Below are 18,530 nucleotides of genomic sequence, written 5' to 3' on the forward strand. Positions count from 1 at the left end.
ATATTAATCTTTGTAACCAGTATAATTTCATACTTTTATTAAATTAAATATAATCACACCTCACTGCAATCTTTCTAGATTAACTCAACTGGCTTCCGTATTTCACAATTTGTCGTAGGTTCTTGAATTCTAACAGTTTGGCTCAATTTACGTAGCCTGTTTTCATTCAAGCTGATCATTCTCACCCCTTTACAAATTTATTCATCGGTCAGGACGGTCAATAAACACGATCTCTCTAATGGATCTCTACACAAGTGTCTCTGTTTCTCATTCTAAGTTCGTTTCTGTCTCTGCCATCTGCATCCCACTTAGCACCTTTTATTAGTGCCAATTAAGACTGATTTCACGATGCGTTCCGAGCTATTTCTGACGAGATTACAGCCCCAGACTGCCCCAAACTAGATAATCAACCGCACAGAATTTGTGGCGAGGGGCTGACATTGAATCCAAACATCTGAGTCTCTGGCAGTCTGGGTTTCCAAGTTTCAAGGCGTCTGGGTATCTCGATTGCGGTTAGTTAAACGCGCCATCTCAAAGTGCACAGTTCTCTGAAATGACGAAGCTAGAGATTTCCACCAAGTCGGAAAAGCCGGCTGAGCAGTGGGGCAACGGCCTGGAGTTCCTCTTCTCCTGCATATCTTTATCCGTCGGCTTGGGCAATATATGGCGTTTTCCGTACATTGCCTTCCAGAATGGCGGTGGTACCTTTGTGATTCCGTATCTGATTGCCCTGCTGGTAATTGGACGTCCTGTCTACTATCTGGAGATTTCCCTGGGCCAGTTCACGGGTCGCGGCGTGGTCAAGGCCTTCGATATAGCTCCCCTGCTCAAGGGCGTGGCTGTGGGTCAGGTCCTGGCCACAGCCGCCTCCATTACGTACTACTCTAGTATTATGGCCTTGACTCTGAGATTCCTGGTGGCCTCTTTCGGCTCTGAGTTGCCGTGGAGTCGCTGCTGGGAAAGCTGGGGCAGTGATTGCCATGACGGAAGTGCTCTGAATAGCAGCGGAAAGATGTCGCCAGCGCAGCTATATTTTGAGTGAGTTCCACGAAAACAACGGAATTCATTAACAACTAATTAAGACTGTCTAATTAAGTTTTAAAAATACGTAGCTTGACGTATTCAAAATATATAACGTATATTAAACAAATATCACGTATATTTAAAAAATACAAGTGCAAAGGATTTAAATCATCGAAGCAAGTAATGTGAAGTTTTTTAAATGCAGTTTAGCTGTTGTTTTTGCGTTTTTGTATAAGTTAATTTCTTGGACAGATTAAAATGGATCTGGAATTTATTTTTTTTAAAAATTAAAAACACCTTGTCGACGACTATTAAGTCTGAATTATTTAGTTAGTATTTCTACAAGAAATCTTTTTCATTTCCATTCTCAGACGTGAGATCCTTCATGAGGTGCCCAACATTGACAATGGAGTGGGACTCCCCAACTGGCAATTGGTCGCCTGTTTGGCAGTGGCTTGGCTTATTATCGGTGGTGTCCTAATTCGCGGCATCAAAAGCAGTGGCAAGGCGGCCTATTTCTTGGGCGTATTTCCCTATGTGGTGCTGCTCATCTTGCTGCTAAGAGCTGTGACTCTTCCAGGAGCCATCGACGGCATCATATACTTCTTTAAGCCACAATGGAGTGAGCTGCTGAACCCACTCGTCTGGTATGCTGCTGTAACCCAGGTCTTTTTCTCCCTCGCCATCTGTTTTGGCACCCTGATCACCTACGCAAGCTACAACAACTTCAATCGGAATGTTTACAAGTAAGTTTTGGGTACTTAACCTTGTGCTTTTTCTTAGATACCAGTTTCTAAGCTTTTGTGACAAAAAACCAGCTATTATAAGCCAAGGTAAATTACATCGTTTTTCCCTCACACTAACTTTTCGCATAAATAACTCTCCCCCAGTGACATTGTAATAATCACCACCATGGACTCCTGCTCATCCATAATTGCTGGCTGCATCACCTTCGGGATTCTGGGGAATCTGGCCCGTGAGACTGGAGTCACGGATATTGGCAGCGTGGTGAAGGGCGGCGCCGGATTGGCCTTCATCTCGTATCCGGAGGCCATTGCCAAGTTCGAGTATGTGCCACAGGTAAGTTATCGCGAACTTACAGCGCCATGGGCGCCCTAAAGCACAACTACCTAAAGATGTTCGCGGTCCTTTTCTTCCTCATGCTCTTCGTCCTAGGCATTGGCAGCACTGTGGGCATGGGCTCCTGCATCCTGCGCGTCGTCCGGGATCAATTTGGGCCACGCTCGCCGCCCATTTGGAAGCTGGCCACTGGTCTAGCCGTAATAGGCTTCGCCGTGAGCATTGTTTACATGACCCCGGGTGGTCAGTTTATCCTGAACCTTGTGGATTTCTACGGCGTATCCTTCACCGCCTTGATCCTGGCCATTGGCGAGTTGGTGGCAGTTGCTTGGATTTATGGTAGGTTGATATGTAACTATGCGATTTGTGCGATTCCCATTTCATGCAACCATATTATAATATGGGAAAATGTATGCATAAACATCATTCGCCTACACACAACAATTTACTAAGAATTAAGCTACCTTTTATTAAATGAAGTAGCGCTGCCAGGTTAGTCCCAACCATAAATGGCATCCTTGAACTGACATATTCGATTTTTCTTCATTATTATAAGCCCAATTTAAGCTCATGTCTACAATCAGTGATTCCCGTAAATTACTTGCTTTATCTTTATCCACCTGCATTGGTTTATCGATATCCACCTGCATTCTTGAATTAAAAAGCACTCTTTTGATTTTACTAATTGAAGAATTCGTTAAATCCTGAGCACAACCATATAATAAGATTAAATTCCCAACATTCCCCGGAAAACAATAACGATTTTCCCATTCTTAAATCTTTTGTATTTCAAGGTGTTAATCGCTTTTGCGCGGACATCAAGTTCATGATGGGCATTGAAACCGGTTGGTATTGGCGCCTGTGCTGGCGTTTTATCACGCCTGGTTTGATGACCGCCGTGCTCATCTACATGCTGCTCGACATGTCCGCTCTGGAGTACAAAGGTGTGGGCTATCCCATCTTGGCTCACGGTAAGACCATAGATACCCATTCTTGGCTTTCATTAAAGAGGTTATCCTTGCTCTTATTCCGGTCACAGTTTTTGGCTGTTTCCTGGCTGCCTTGGGGCTGGTCCAACTGCCCGGCTGGGCCTTCTATGCCATCTATAAGCAGCGTCGCCAGACTGGCAGCTTCTGGCAGGTATGTTGTCCCCTTTCCCCTGATTTCTCGAGGTTTTCTCTGAAATATTCCCCTTTTAGAGTGTACGTGCCGCATGCAAACCGTCGGACACTTGGGGACCGGCCAACGTTCAGCTGGATGGCAGCATCTAGAAAATTAGCTTAGTCCCCAACACTGCGTATACGTAATGGCCTCGGCAGTCAGGGGCATTATTATTTGATATGGGCTAGATGAAAATGGGTAGAATAAAGTGAAATATATTAAACGTGGAGCCAAAAATAAAAGCTGGTTTATTCTGCCGGAACTGTTTAACTGCCCGAAGGAGTTGGGCTAGCGAAATGAGAAAGTCGAAGCTACTGCAAGCACTTTTAATTACCCCAGGGCAGAGCTAGAGCTCCAGTTGGGCGTGGCAGCTGCACTCCTTAGTTTTATTTGTGTTAGTGTGCTTGGCATGTCTTACATGTCAGCAATGCGGAAATGCACAAATACCAAATGAAAACATAAAAGATGCTTACTTTCTCGGGGTGAACCTCGGAATACCCTTTGAAAAATAAATAATTCTAAGGAAAAATACATTTTTAATATTTTGCTTGGTTACAATTTTTTAAAATTTTACTTTACTTTTACTTTTACTTTCTCGGACTGAACCTTGAAATATCCTTTGATTAGGTAACATTTTTGAGTACTTAACAATTTTTGTTTTAATTTCTTTCAAAACTGTACTATTTTCTATTTTCAAATAACAATTACTTTTATTAAAATAAAAAATATTTACCCAATAAAATAGTACTCTGCAGAACTTTTAAGCTTTACTAAAATACAATGCAATATATATTCATATAAAAAAATTAACTTCATTGACTAAGTGTAAAACTTATTTTACAATATTCTTTTTTACGAAACGAATGTGCTATTTGTGAAAAAAAGGACTGTGCAAAATACTTGTTATTAGCAAAGCCTTTAATTCTTGATTAAATGAATTTTAGTTTGGTTAAATGACAGCAGATTAACCATATAGCTTATTCAGAAACAATGCGATGTTTTTTCTATAAAACCGTCAACAAATTGTAATACCCTCTGAAAGAATGTAACAAGCTGCAGCACAGACAGAAAGGATGAGGAAGAAAAAGGTTATAAATGGGGACTAGAGCGCAGCAGGGCACTGTAAATAAAACATTCGGTTAGCTGCTGTTCGACACATTCGTTTGGCGGATGGAGAGAGGTCGCAAATCAGAATGTCTGTGGCATGTGACAAAGTTGAAAAGTAAATATGCAAGAGCGCAAAAAAATTTTTGGGATCCAGGAAGGGGAAACATGCTCCCCACTTTCCTCTACACTTTTCGCAGTATGTTGCAATGCCCTACACATATGACAGCGCATTTATATGCTATATTTTTTTTTTTGGTGTGCCTGTGTGTTGTCGAAAAAAGCGACAGTGTTAAATTTTTGGCTCATCCCCCGCAGCAGCTGAAATTGAAGTGTGTGTTGACTTTGACTGACGTGTCGTTAGTGCTGAAGAGCCGGGAGATTCCACTTCGAAGCCCGCTTGCGTGTGGCACGCCCTTCCACACAGCCACATACACCCACACCCACACACATGCCACACGTACGTTCCGCGCGGCAAACAACTTTCTTTCATTTCTTTCGTGCCTCCTTTTTAGGGCCGCCGTTGTTGTTCATTGCTTTAACGATGCGCGTAAATCTTGACATACTTTCACCGCCAACAGAGAAGCGAAGGCGGAAGAGGGCCACTCACACATCCCACTCCCATTATTAGTAATGGCCAAAATGTCCGATCTGGCCATTGCACTATGGGGAATTTGCCCGATTTTTTGGAATAAATGTATTTTTTAAGAGTATGCCGATTTTCAATTTTTTTGTTTTAATGTATTAGGAAAACATCAAGCTGTTTGGTAACATACCGCAAATGTTAACTTAAAAGTCTAGTATTTAAATACCAACTGTTAAAGTCAGCTGTTGCAAGCGCACATGGTTTGTTTACATTTTGCTTAACTTTGAAGCTCACTTTCAAATCATTATCTCTGCAACAAAATAACGTAAGACAGTCAAATTTGAAATGATTTCCAATTCTTAAGGTATGTTCTGTGTAAAAATACTTATATATTGCTTAATATGTGCGTCCAATTTTAACAATTTGTAAATGTAGCAGGTGATGTTTTCGTTTGGGTTTTGGAAAGAAAGTTAAACTTTCAATAGAGTTTTAAAAAAATGTTCAACTTTGTTCAGTAAGTGTCTATATCCATGTTGTAGAGTCATTAATTCCGAACTCAGAACATATTGTCTCATCGTGCGCTTCGTGCGACTTTTCGCGTAATTTAATTTTTTAGAAACCAATCTTTTGATCATTTGAAGAAGCGCGTCCGAAAACATAAGCTGCTTGCTCTTCCACCAGAAGTCATTTAATTGTTATTATGCGAATATGAACCTGGAGACGAGTCTTTAGATGTTGATAATTATGAAGAAGAAAACGACTATGATTTTTTGTACAACATTGAAATTGGAAATTAAGAGCATATAGAGCTAAATTTGTATTAAAAAAAAAAAAAAATTTTGGTATACTTTCACTTTTCCAACAGGTGTGTATAGGTATGTAGAACACTATAAAAAAAACCTCACTGAAATATGTTACATAGTTCGCGAGTTATTAATTTATTCCAAAAAATCGGTCAAATTCCCCATAGTGCATTGTCAACGCGATGAAAAGTAGACCACACTTTAATACAGTGCACAATGTGCAACAATGTTCTCAAATAGTTGCCCTAGGGAAAAAAGGACATCAAATTTGTTACTCTGATAAAACAACCAAACATAATAAAGATACCAATTCCAAGTTCGTTCATTTCAAAATAACATTGCTTAGCACACTTTTAGGCATCGTTATTTCAATCAAAAATAAAACAATTATATTGGTGATGCATATTTTGGAGCTTATTTAAATCAATAACAACAATATCTATTTAATGTGTTTTTATTAGGAACATTGAGATTTTATATTTAATCGAAAATATGTTCTCTTCAGTTGTATAAACTACAACTATTTTAAATGCGAATCAGAACGTACCTAAAATAAGCTAAGACATAAGTTTTCTCTCCAGAAGTACAGAAATAGCATTATCATGTTTTACAGTACTGTCTTGGACACTCATGTGAGCCAGGACTTTTCTTGGCTGACTGACTACAGCCGGACAGGCAAAACTCCCTTGAGTGCAGTAGAGCCAGTACAAAATCCTCATCAGCCACAGCAGCATCGTCTAGTTAATGATCATCATGCGATGCAGATGGAGCCGTACCTGCGAGCCACTTTCATGCTCCGAATCCAGCACACTTGAGTGACGGAAGCAGATGCCAGCTGGTCTCTTGTCAGATTGCAGGTCCTGCTCTAAGGATCTGCCCACCCCACATCCTTCTCCTGATTATAAATATGAGGTGGGAGTTGAGGGAAGGCGGGAAATCCGCTCCAACTTGCATGTCTGGCTGTCAGCATCAACTAAGCGAATTTATAGCAATAGTTTACGTTTTTTTTTTATCCCAGCAACAACTTGATTCGATGACTTAAAACGTTTATCGTGTTAGCCCAGAGTATCTGTCGCCGCATTATGGCCCGGCCCACATGTCATGTACCAGCCGTATGCCACAAGCTGCACACTTTCCCAGGCCACTCCACCCAATATCATCATCATATATCCCATATATAGCCCACCCCTTAAAGTTAAACTTAATTGTGTTTAACATGAATTCAAGTCCGGGAAAAAGGGACTAGACAGAATACGGTTGGTTAGGTTTTTTCATTGATTTCGTTTCGAGTCGATTATTTTGTGGGTCTCTGAATAAATGTATGACTTGGCCCGAAAGAAGCAATTACCTAATGAATGGAATCGATATTGGCTCTATCTCCCTTTCCCCCCTCGTCTAGACAGCATAAATTTATTTATTTATGATTTTTACACGTTGGCGTTCATCTTGAAGTATTGTCTTGGGTAATTTATGTCACTTGCGCCCAATTGCCGCTTATCAAAGTCACAATAAATTAAAACAGAAATGATCTGCCCCCTTGCTCCTGGCAGACAAAGCCAATTACGCTTATTACATAATTCAGCAGCTGCCCACGCATCCAGCAGATGAGAACAAAAATGTGTAAACGCTGGTGGGCGAGGAACGATAAGGGAGACAGATAACCTGGGTGAAGAAACAGCCACAGCGACGTCAGCGGAAAACCGCGATGCCCACAAGAGGACACAAGAGGAAGAAAGGTGAAAAGCGGGTGGGGCAAAGTCAAGTTAAACAATTAAGAAAGAAACCCAAGGATAGTCTAAAAGCCTTAAGAGTATCGTAGCACCTCTCTCTCGCTTTTCTTTCGGCCACTCCTTATCAGTTTTCGCATTTTCCTGTGTCCACTTAAATAGGCACAAAAATGTTTGCTGCCAAATTAAAGCTTCATTAGCAGGCGGAAAGGAGTTCGCTTCACGCCAACTGACAACCAAATGGGAATGTCGAAACAATATTTTCCATGTCTGCTAATGTGTCAGCATGTGTGTGCAAGAAAGTGGGAAGGAGGGAAATCCATGAAGAACCCAAGTATAAACGAGACAAAAGTGAAAGCAGCGAGACAGTGAAATCCTATTAAGAAGTTTCTATCGCAAATTAAAATCTAAATACGCAAACAAAATGATGGTGACGTCTGCGCCACGGGGGAGCCAGACGGCCAAAAACAAAAAGCACACTCAGCACAGTGAGAAAAAAAGGCGGCTATTACAAATATGTTTTTCTATATACATTTAAATATTAATCGTAAACGCAAAAGAAGAAACACAACCATCTGGAACAAAGGAATTTTGCTTGAACATTTTTCAGAATTTTCCTGCGCATAATTATTTATGAATTTCAGGCGCAGAGGCTAGACATATTTATGATATTTCTTTCGATCAAACAACAAATAATAATTTGTTTATCGGCATGAAACGAAAAAATAACAACAAAAGCAATTTTTGGAAATTCGGTTTTCGGTTCCGATTGTTTGGCATTAAACAGTAACCCAAACATTGCATCTTGAATTTGGGGATGAACTCAACCATGCTATTTTTAGAATTTCATATAAACAACAAATTTCGATCTAATGAATTTTACAATGTTTTTTTAAGTTACCTCTAAAAACTTCTTATTATATCCTTTTATGGTCTTCTAGGCATTTTCTTAAGTAATTTAGGTTAGATTTTAATAAAACAAAAATGTTTTTTTTCCTTTGCTGATACTTAAGATATTTTCTCTGTGCGCAGCAAAGACGCCAAGGAATAAGCATTAACCAGGACAAAGGTAACTACTAGCCAACAGAAAACCCCTCTGTTACCAGTTCCCTTTCGCCACGCCCCGTATTTCCCTTTTATTTGTGCTGTCTGCTTACAGTTTGAATTATAAGCTAGCGAAAATTTAATAAAGCTTTCCCTCCCCAAAGAACGGGAAAAGCGAAGGACCGAAAGACGGGCAACTTTGGGGCAGGACACGCTTGGCAAGGACATGAAACTCCACCGCAGAAAAGGACAGACTATGACAATGTCAAAGAGTTTCGCTGCACGCAATGTGGGCGTGGCAGCCGGGCGACTGGTGGGCGGGACAGAGCACCTGGGACAACAAAATGATGGAAAAGAACAAAAGCAGCAACAACGATTGACGGTAAAGTTTTTGGCCTGGCAAATGGCAAAAGTTTTGAGCTCTTCCCCCGTTATCCGTCCTATATATTCCCTTTCTTTTCTTTTATTTTTCTCGTCTTGCTGCCCTTGCAGCAACTTTAAGCCTTTATTAAATTGTGTGTCCAAAGTCAACAGCGAAAGCAGAAGCGACAGCGTTGGGAATGACAGCAACAATTGACAGCAAAACAAACGATTGTCATTGCCAAGTGTGTGCGTCAACCTTTGAACCCGTCCCATGGCTTCAGTTCTGTGTCAAAGTACCCGCACACCCACCTCCACGTTGGAAAATAGATGTCAAGCGGTTTTCCCCCGGTCCGTTTAAATTGAATTGTTAATTCGGCACAGAAACCTTTTCCCTTTTTGCCTTTTGTGTGCGTGTTTGCCATCAATGCGATTTTCTTTTGGCTCGTTCCGGGTGAAAATATTTATGTTGAACCCTTTTTGTGGCAGCTTTTGTTTTGGCCTTTGTTGCGTTATGCAAACATTCGACTGCCAGTGACAACAGAACTGGAAAAGCATCCCTACTTTTCCCCATTCCCCCTAAAAACCCCACCTCCCAACTGGATACATTTAGCCGGAGTCAATGGGGAATATAGCTAGATAGCTACACCTGCATTGGATGGTTCTGTGGTCCTGGCAGCCGATTCTATTAACTTTTTGCCCGTCCAACATTTGCATATCCCGACCGCAAGAGTCCAGTTTTCAGTTCTCAGTTTGACTCTCGACAATCCGCCAGTTCCACGCTCACAGCTCCCGCATTGTTTGCCATTTGCAACTATATCCCCCTACATCCCACCCCATTTTTCACCCGTTTCCCCACCATGACTAAAGCATAAATCAAGCGCAAAGCACAAATATTTTTCAAGTGACAACAAATATATAATGACGACTCCCCGGGTTTTTGCCTCTTGGCCAGAACCGGAATACCAGAGTACCTGAATGGACGCAGCCGTGCCTGTCTGTTGACTTTTGCCTGGAAAACAGCGCCACCCGCTCTCATGATTTTTGCAAAAGGTTACTCTAACTAGATGGGGGTACCCCACATTTAACATGCTAAATTTGGACGATAGATAGCTTTGTCTAACCTCTTGAAACTTATTTTAATTCAAATATATTAAATTTTTTTTAATTGTAGAGGGAAGTTAATAAGAACAGAAATGTTTTGTGGGTACATAGAACTTTCTTGACAACATTTTATTTGACTCCAATAAAATCCTTTCTAAAATCTGCTTTCCCATAAACAAATGAGAATAAATGTAATCAATCAAACAGCACTATTCTGGATTTAACATTTTGTTCTTATAGCCAATACTTGCGAATTTTTCTGAAACAATTTTTAGTTCCTATAGTTAGTTAAGCTTTATTAACCTGGTTATGGTTTTGACAAAACTACCACTCATTTGACCGTCATTGGCCTTAAAAGGTTTGCTCTGAAACAACTTTTTCTTGCTAGTGGAAGACTCGAACATTAAATTTCCAAACAAGGCACATCTGTCTATCCATATCGGATCAGCAAAAAAAAAAATATCACCCAAAGGCCAATCTGAATATGTAGGACTAATTATACAAATTTACGTATACATATCTTTTAATCATATCAAGATTATATATTAAAAAATGCGTGTCAGTTTTTATGCATCTGTTTTTTATAACAGATTTTCATTTTTGTTTTATCTTTTCTGGGTAAATGAATTTTTTTTATAACCCCATATCTAGTTTTATTTACTTAATTCATTTCGACATTTTTGTGACACTTTGGTAATAAATCTGAGATTTATGGTTAAATACCAATTTTCCTCATCGTAAAATATTCGATTTAATCTTAATTTTGGCAATGACCTCTTTTGTAGGGCATCAAAGGCTCGATTTTCATCTGGAATTTTCCCAGGCTTTTCCGGCCATAGCTGCTCCACTTTCCGCTGCGACGCTGCGGCTTGCGCTTTGCTGATTTCGTTTTGATTACGGCAAATTGTTTTTAGTTGCTTTCGCCTTCCTGTTCCTTGCCGCGATTTGTTTCGTGGCCAAGTTTATGTTGCGGCATTTGTGCAGTTTGCCCAGTTCCGTTGATTTGCATTTATAGCCGCCGTAAACACAAGTCAAGTCTCAAATTACATTCAAATCCAATTCCTGACCTTAACTCCAGCGAAAATATTGACAAAGTCCCAGGCAAATGAGAGTTGCGTGCCATTACCATTAAGTATTGATAAATGCTTCTATTTGCTGAGTAATTGTGTCCGACTTTATGCATTATAAATTGATCTATTTGGCCGACTTTATTCATTAAATTACGTACAACTCATCATTTTGAAAGTACCTGTAAAGCAAATAACTAATAATAACCTAGTTTGTTTGCTTTTACATATTAAATACATTTTTGTTACGAGTTTTTTTTTTGGTTTTATGTTTAGTTTGCTGTTGGCCGCAATTAGCAAGTTTTTCGATGCACAACTTTTTAATGAAATTAACGAACCCGCGGGACCTGATCCCTTTTAGCCTTCGTGCAGCAAATGTTAAGTGCTACTTCTCTTCAGACTGCTCCTAATGAGAAATATACAGCAAAAAACTATGGCTAGACAGGTGGAAGTAAGGATAATGCGATAGCTAGGCACTGTCATTCTGCTTAACTGATTAGTTTGTGGGCGCGACTTCAATGACTATCCATTGCGATAACAGTTATAAGGCGTAACAGCTAGTTCCTGCACTTATGTCATATTTCAGGGCCAGAGACTGTCGGAGGTTAACACGCACACATGCCACGCCCCCAGCGCCTGTAGTCCCCCACATATATATTATATATATATAAGCTTTGAGTCGTCCGCGTTTCGATTAAACAAACCTTCTCAAATATGCAATGACATTGAGGCAAAGGCAAGGGAAAGCTTAATGGGGTGGAATGGAGCAGAAAGTTACATACGGTATAAGTCCCAACAACATATTGCATTCAACGGAATATTGCGTATACGTTTTGCAAACAGTGAAGCCCTTTGACAGAAGATTATCACGGGTTCATACTCAATATTGTAGTATTTTAATTATTGCCTGCATTTTTAAAACTTTAGGTATTTGCTTCTTTTTTTTTTTTGAATAGAAATTTAATTGATGAAAGTTTGTCAAACAACATTTAGAACAAGAAACCCAAAACTATTTGAATCTTAAATTTCAAATTTGAAAATATTCATCAGTGGTTTATGTGTGTTTTTGAAAAGTTTAGTGATTTATTGCGCAGAAGATTTATAAGCAGAATTCTGAAATTGGAGCTAACTTGGCTTTCAACTGATAGTGCTGTCAATAATTAATATGAAGCATTATTAAACTGCCCTCTTGCATATACTATAGAAGGATTGAAGCTTTTGCTGTGATTGCATAACCTAAGTTCAGTTAATTAGGGGAAACAAAGAGAAGGAAGCGAAAATGAAAAGAAAGAGAAAAAATTGCCAACGATTGCATAAGCCAGCTATATACAAAATATGTTATATAGGTACCTAATCATATATGTATATTGTATGACTTGGGACGTATAGAAAGGGAACAGGACCTTAGTGGCAGTGTGGAAAATGGGGAAAATGTCAACGCGACAGCGACAACGCATGCAACATGCCCGGCGCTCAACTGACGCTCAAGGATACGCAAACACACACATATACACACTGGATGTTGGTGTGTATCTGTGTTTGCAGTTGCTTGCGTAACGTAAAAATAGCCTTGAACTGCAGCCGTGCGCTTTCAATGGATTTGCATGCCACCCACCCAGCCCCACTTCCACCCACTCAAGGTCACGCGATGCCTACCGCAAATGGAACAGTTGCGGGCCATAAAGGCTGACACGACTATTATATAAACCGGCGACCGCTGTAAATGTCGCCGAGACACCCTGCTAATTGCCACTAGAGCAGCAGCTGCAACTGAAATTGCACTTACAAGTGCAGTAAGCATTGCAACATGCCATTTCAACTACAGCACGAACACGCAATTGCATTATTTTCCAGCAAAGCTCATCGAAGTTTGCCTATTTTTTCTAGCAATACGAAAGGAAAGACTGGTGCTGATCGAATTTTTATTTTAAAGTTATTTTTTCTCAGCGAAAGCCTAATGCCGGCTAATAACATTAATTCCAATTTTTGGTAAATTTGGTAAAGACTAAGGGACTAAAAAAAAACCAAATCTGAATGGGGACCCTAATGAATATTTATATGTATTTGTTTGGCTTAATGTTTGGAGCTGCCCTCGACATCGCTGGCCATTTTATGTCCCTTTTCCTTGCCTTTTTCCTCAGTTTGGTCTATTCGGGCTTATTCCCGCCATATCCTTGCCATTTGCTTATGCTGGCAGCTCTTTCATTTTGCTTTTCGCTTTTTGCTCTGCTCTGCTCCAGCGCCATCGTCGTGTGCAAGCTGGTCGTAAAAATGGAGTAACATTTATGACCCACATCAGGCGCACACAAGCACACCAGCAGGCTAAACACACAAACGCAGAAGGACTCTGGACGCGGGCTCTGCACTGAAGAAAAATACCCCAATAAAGATTAAAACCAGTTTGTATCTTATCAAAAACAAACCAATATTAATTGTGTTTTCAAATATAATTTTTGTATCGTAATAATAATAAGGACCGTTTCTCAGTTTAAACTCTTTTTTAGCTTATTATGAGGACAACAAAAATGGTCTACACTTAAAAAAAACCTTTGAGATTGTAGCTACGATTTGAAGTCCAAACAATACGGCAATTATTTCTTTTATTTAATTTTTTTTTGGGAATTGTGTGAATTAAGAAAGTATTCAAACATTTTACTCTGCATGGATAAAAGAAAATTCTTTTGCCTTGGTGTGGATGAACATTAGGTTGCTAAAGGGGGCGGAAAGGAGTGTGGTGGGCATGGGTTCGGGGAGGAATGACGCCTGCAAGCGCAACATTCACAAGGATATTTAATTTTACTGTTATTCCGTTTCCCGCTTCTTTTTGCTGTTGCTTCTACTGCTGCCGTCCTTTTGTTATTGCCCCTTTCGGCATTTCGACATTTACTTTTCGACTCGCAGCGCATATCCTTGAGCGGACCTAAACCCCCCCTTGCCATGCATCTCTTTTACACACACACCCCCTCCCCCTTTTAGGTTTAAGTTATTTTCAAGGTTAAATATGCGTGGCTTTAGGAATGCAAGGATTTTCGTGTGTTGAGTGACTTACCATTAAGTATGCTACACATTTGGTTGCAGCACATGCAACATTCTGGCCGCTCTACCTGCTCCTTTTCCTTTATCCTCTTCCTCCTCCTCTCTCCTTCCTCCGCCTTTTGCTTACTGACCCAGTTCGCTTTGTTTTGCGTGTTTATCTTGCTCAGGTAGCTTCTGCGTTGGCGGCTGCTGTTGCCGCTTGTTTTTGTTGCATGCTTTTTTAGTCCTCCTTTTTGGTTTATTGTTTTTGTCTAAACTATGACCAACTTAAACACGCACACACACATGCATATAAATGAGAAGAAGGGTAAGAAAAAGAATAAGAGCCGGAGAGATTAAAGAATTTAGCGCCCAACTCTGCAAAGTCGCCAAGTGTGATTTGCATTCATTAAGGCTTCTTCCTTAAATCTTCGTATTTCCTTCTCCCCTTCTTCTTCTATTTTTATGCACTCTACTTTCACTCACAATTGTGCTGCTAATTCCGTTACTTTCACTCTGTTAGGCCTTCTGTTTGCGGGTGTATGTGTGTGTGTCTGGTTGTATTGGTGTGTTTTGGCTTTTAGAGCACACGTGTGCGTTTATGTGTATCCGTGTGCGTTGGTTAACGGCATTGATTTTTTCCAAAAAACAATAACTCCACTTTAATTTCACTGATTCGATTTGTTTTCGTTACTCGATTATTTTGTGCACCGTTTCACGTGGACATTTAAGCATTTTCCGATTTGCTTTGTTTTAATTTCGGCGATTTGCGCGCGCGCTAGGTGTACAGGTGTGCGTGTGTAACCGTGTGTGTGAGTGTGTTGGCCATATGTTGGTAGAATATAGCTGCCCGAGAGCGAGGGTTTCGCAGGAGCAGCAGCGCACGTCCGCTCTCCTCGAAGCTTCACGAACTTCTAAAGGATCCAAGCGCCACTCTCGCGTATTTATGCAAAAGACTCTCCCCATTAATGTGCTCTCTCTCTCATTAGTGCTTTTCTCTTGGAATTAGTCTCTATCTCTTTCCCGGCGCCACAATGTCTACGCATAAATAATACGCACGTTGCAAGTGAGGAGGTTCAACTCTCATCTCTATGCAAAGTAAACTCCCGCAGCCAGGTGTAAAGTGTGAGAGGGGTTGGGAAAGGGGAAGGGGAGTTGATGCTGTGGGCCAACAGGATCTGCAAAGTACCTACCGCTCTGCCACTGTAATCTCCAGAGATTTGGAAGCCATGTACACAGGAGTCCGAGAGTATGCTATTTAAAAAGAACACCGCACTTCAAAGGCGATTTCAAACTTTTAGAGATTTTTTTGACTAATTTTCCAATTAATAACATTATTGCATACCATTTTCAGAATTTTTTGATTAGAAAATTAATAAACTGAAAAAAGAACTCAAACTTCTTCAACAAAAAGTAGTTTTACGTGAAAATAGTTTTATTGACAATTATTTTTTGATAGTTGATGAAATTGTAATTTGGATAATCCCGATATGCCTTGCGGTCTCCTACGGCATACGTCATCATAGCGGTAAACAAAATTTTTGCATGAGAGAAATTCCCCCACAGCGTAAAAATTCCAATTCCTTGATCATGCGCCCTTTGCTCCACTCGCTTGCTCCCACTATCTACGCTCACAGCGCAGCCGCACAACCAAGTCACTCTCACCCTCGCTCCCACTGCTTCCGCCCCCCCTTGGCAACCTCTACTGTTATCGCATGCGGAGCACGTGAATTTTTGTGTTTACTTTTTAATTTTCTCCTAGCTCTCAGCCTCAGTTGGAATTTGTTTTTATTGTTGCTCCTTCCATAGTTGTTGTTGCTGCCACCTTTTCGGGCTTTTGTTTTTCTTTATTGCATGCGTGGGCCTTTGTTTTTCTTGTGGGCCTTGCTTTGTTTTGTTTTGTTTGGTTCCATTCATACGGAGTTTCGTGGGTTTAGTTTTTGGGGAGAAACTATGCAAACTGTTTTCCATTTACGATCGACAGTTGGCAGTGTAAGTGAGTGAGAAGCCCGCGTGTGCGAGAGATTTGTATGGAAATTGGCGCAAAATATGCCCCAAAACTGAATTCAAGTCCCCAGTTAGTTATGTGCAGCGGCTTGCCTTTTCTGCATTCACATTTTGCAAACATACAGCTGCATATGGTTTCTGACAGGAAAACCCATTCCTTCTTTCACATTCGCCTTTCTCTAAAAATTAAATGCAATCTATTTATTTTGTCTAAGAATACACATACACATTACCATAGTGATATCTTTCAACAATTTGAAGACAATCGAGTATTAAATAAAATATTTAATTTGAATGTAAACATAAATGTCATATACAAAGGCTTTTAATAAATTAATTTCGAAATTGTCTTAGATCGATGAAAACATTTTTTCATAAATTTCTTAAGAGCTGAATTTGTGAAAACAAAGACAATTGCTTATTAATAAAAATACAAACAATAATGAAAATATGAAATGTCTATAAAGTGATATTAAGTATATTCACAAAACAATAACTCACTTCATTTATTTGACCGTAATTTAAAAAGATTTAAGCGATTTCGAGCAATGGAACAGTCCTCAAAGTGTGTTATGGCATTTTGGATGTTTGTTTTGGGGAAATGTTAAATCATGCATGCTGATTGTCCTGTGGCCTCGAGGATGCCAAGAACAGCAGGAATGCATGGCACAAAACAGCAGCATAAGCATCACAATCGGCATCAGCCATATTCGAATACGTTTACATTTTGAGCTTTGTTTCGCATTGCTAATGCTGGCATGTCCAAAAGTGACGAGAAACGAGGAAAAGCGAGCTCGATGCAAATTATGTCGCTGGTATTGATAGCCACAATTTCCCCCGAATTCAGTCGTTTTCTCCCCCTAACGGCTCCTCTTTGGCCTGTGGAAAATCAACAGCAAAACAAGCGCTTCAGCAACAGGAATTTTGATTTTGAGCAAACGGAGTGCAGAATAAACAAATAAACAAAAGGCCTGAAAGGGGGCGTGTGGGGTGGGAAACTGTGTGCGGGCGTATCCCCAGCAACGGAAATTCTAACCGTAACTCATGAAAACCCCGTTTTCACCCACCCCTAACCTCATCCGAAACTATTTCCATGAGTAATTGCCGTTGTGCATGCGCCTCTGTCTGGAAAATGGTGCCTTCTCCTGTCGCCCCCTTTTATTTCCCCATCATCATCATCATCATCGTCAGCTGTATTTGTTGTCAGTTTCGGTCGGGTTTTAAGCCATTTAGCCAGACCAAACCTGTGGGGCAACAGCAGGAGCACCCAGCCAGGTAAACTGTTGATTCCATGTCTGTCGAGGATTCACCCGACTCCCCTCCCACATCGCCTTGTCACGTGAGAACTTTGGCCTTTTCCACCCGTCTGTTATCTGTCCACGTCGGGATATTCGAGTTGGTATACATATACAGTTGAACTTCTCTAACTCAATAGCCAATGTGTCACATGGAAAAATCGAGTTAAAGAGAGTTTTAACTTAAGAATAAAATGAGAAAATAATATTTGAAATTTAAGCAAGTACTAACATATATACGTTATTCTGTGTACAAGATATGTTGTTTATCTTATAATTCGGAATCGACCATAAGAAAATAAAAAATATATATTTTTATTTTGGGGCAATCGTTAATTCTTTACGTCCAGAACATGCTTTTTCATGTTATTGAATTTGCACTGTACACATGTGTGTTTGCTGGACTTTGCTTTCAGCAGCGCTACAGTCGTCATGGCAATTACCTTTATTAACATAGAGAATCGCACAAAAAGATCTTTATCCATTCACGGCGAAAAGGATAATATTTTTTTGTAGCACTTCCACTGGGTTTATCTACCTTTTGACCTTTGACAACCGAGTTTCTTTTAGTGGACTGTGGCTATTTTCCGATTTTGTACTGAAATAGCATTCATTTGACAGGCCGGACAAAGCAATGAAGTGTTTTTGTGGGTCCCGGAGTGAAGTGCAAGCCAGATGAAGTCCCCAGATGGTCATAAACTCCGTCCGAATGCTCTCAAACACGTAAACATTTCAGTGCCTGCAAATACAAAGCAATTCGCTGAAAAGTATGCTATAAAATGGGGAGAGTGACAGAAGAGAGATACACACAAACATTAGGCCATCAATTTCGGCCTGTTTCCGGTTATTTTTGTCAACAGTCGATAACTTAATGTACCTAGAATCTCCCCAAAACACCCCTTAAAAGCGGAACACCCACATAAACCCTTTCTATACTCTATATTTAGGAATAAAATGCTTTTATTTCGTTTCACTGCACAAACGGAATTACGTTTCTGAGGTCAGCACTTTTCGCCGTTGTGTCTGCGGTTTGATTAGTTAGTTATTTTTGCAAAAACCACACATTGTTATAAACATAGTTGAGAGCGAACTTTAATTGCCTAATTCCAAATGCTAATTTCCCATTAAATCGCAGTGCAATAAACGAAATAAAC

At 40.2% G+C, this 18,530-nt stretch overlaps 2 protein-coding genes across 5 annotated transcripts in view; one reads left to right on the forward strand and one right to left on the reverse strand.

Annotated features, from left to right (window-relative positions):
- The window catches only part of LOC108053374 (heparan sulfate glucosamine 3-O-sulfotransferase 5), a 42,194-nt gene extending 27,226 nt beyond the window's left edge, over positions 1 to 14,968 (reverse strand). The window contains exons 1-2 of one of the 3 annotated variants that reach the window (XM_017135999.2): positions 14,561 to 14,968; positions 14,109 to 14,346 (exon numbers count right to left, since the gene is read on the reverse strand). The gene's annotated coding sequence lies outside the window, so the exon portion shown is untranslated. Of the gene's footprint in view, positions 1 to 14,108; positions 14,362 to 14,560 lie in introns of all 3 variants that reach the window. The other 2 variants (XM_017136000.2, XM_017135998.2) reach the window with 2 other exon arrangements.
- LOC108053375 (sodium-dependent nutrient amino acid transporter 1) lies at positions 113 to 3,522 on the forward strand. 2 transcript variants are annotated; one of them, XM_017136001.2, is made up of 7 exons: positions 116 to 1,038; positions 1,395 to 1,769; positions 1,914 to 2,103; positions 2,160 to 2,442; positions 2,898 to 3,074; positions 3,143 to 3,243; positions 3,303 to 3,522. In XM_017136001.2, exons 1-7 carry the CDS (start codon positions 554 to 556, stop codon positions 3,372 to 3,374), a joined length of 1,683 nt encoding a protein of 560 aa, XP_016991490.1. In that variant the 5' UTR covers positions 116 to 553; the 3' UTR covers positions 3,375 to 3,522. The 2 variants fall into 2 exon arrangements, with proteins under 2 accessions (XP_016991491.1, XP_016991490.1); XM_017136002.2 differs by lacking the exons at positions 2,898 to 3,074; positions 3,143 to 3,243; positions 3,303 to 3,522 and having other exon boundaries at positions 113 to 1,038; positions 2,200 to 2,422.
- Positions 14,969 to 18,530: the final 3,562 nt, after the last annotated feature.

This window comes from Drosophila rhopaloa, unplaced genomic scaffold (genome assembly GCF_018152115.1).
Source record: "Drosophila rhopaloa isolate 14029-0021.01 unplaced genomic scaffold, ASM1815211v1 contig_115, whole genome shotgun sequence".
Taxonomy (NCBI): Eukaryota; Metazoa; Arthropoda; class Insecta; order Diptera; family Drosophilidae; genus Drosophila; species Drosophila rhopaloa.

What these genes read in the sequence shown, in the direction of transcription:
- LOC108053375 (XM_017136001.2), top strand. Translation starts at nt 554, where the DNA reads ATGACGAAGCTAGAGATTTCCACCAAGTCGGAAAAGCCGGCTGAGCAG. An exon ending in AGTTCGAGTATGTGCCACAG is followed by an intron (nt 2,104 to 2,159) that starts GTAAGTTATCGC and finishes AACTACCTAAAG; the next exon opens with ATGTTCGCGGTCCTTTTCTT. An exon ending in GGCAGTTGCTTGGATTTATG is followed by an intron (nt 2,443 to 2,897) that starts GTAGGTTGATAT and finishes TTGTATTTCAAG; the next exon opens with GTGTTAATCGCTTTTGCGCG.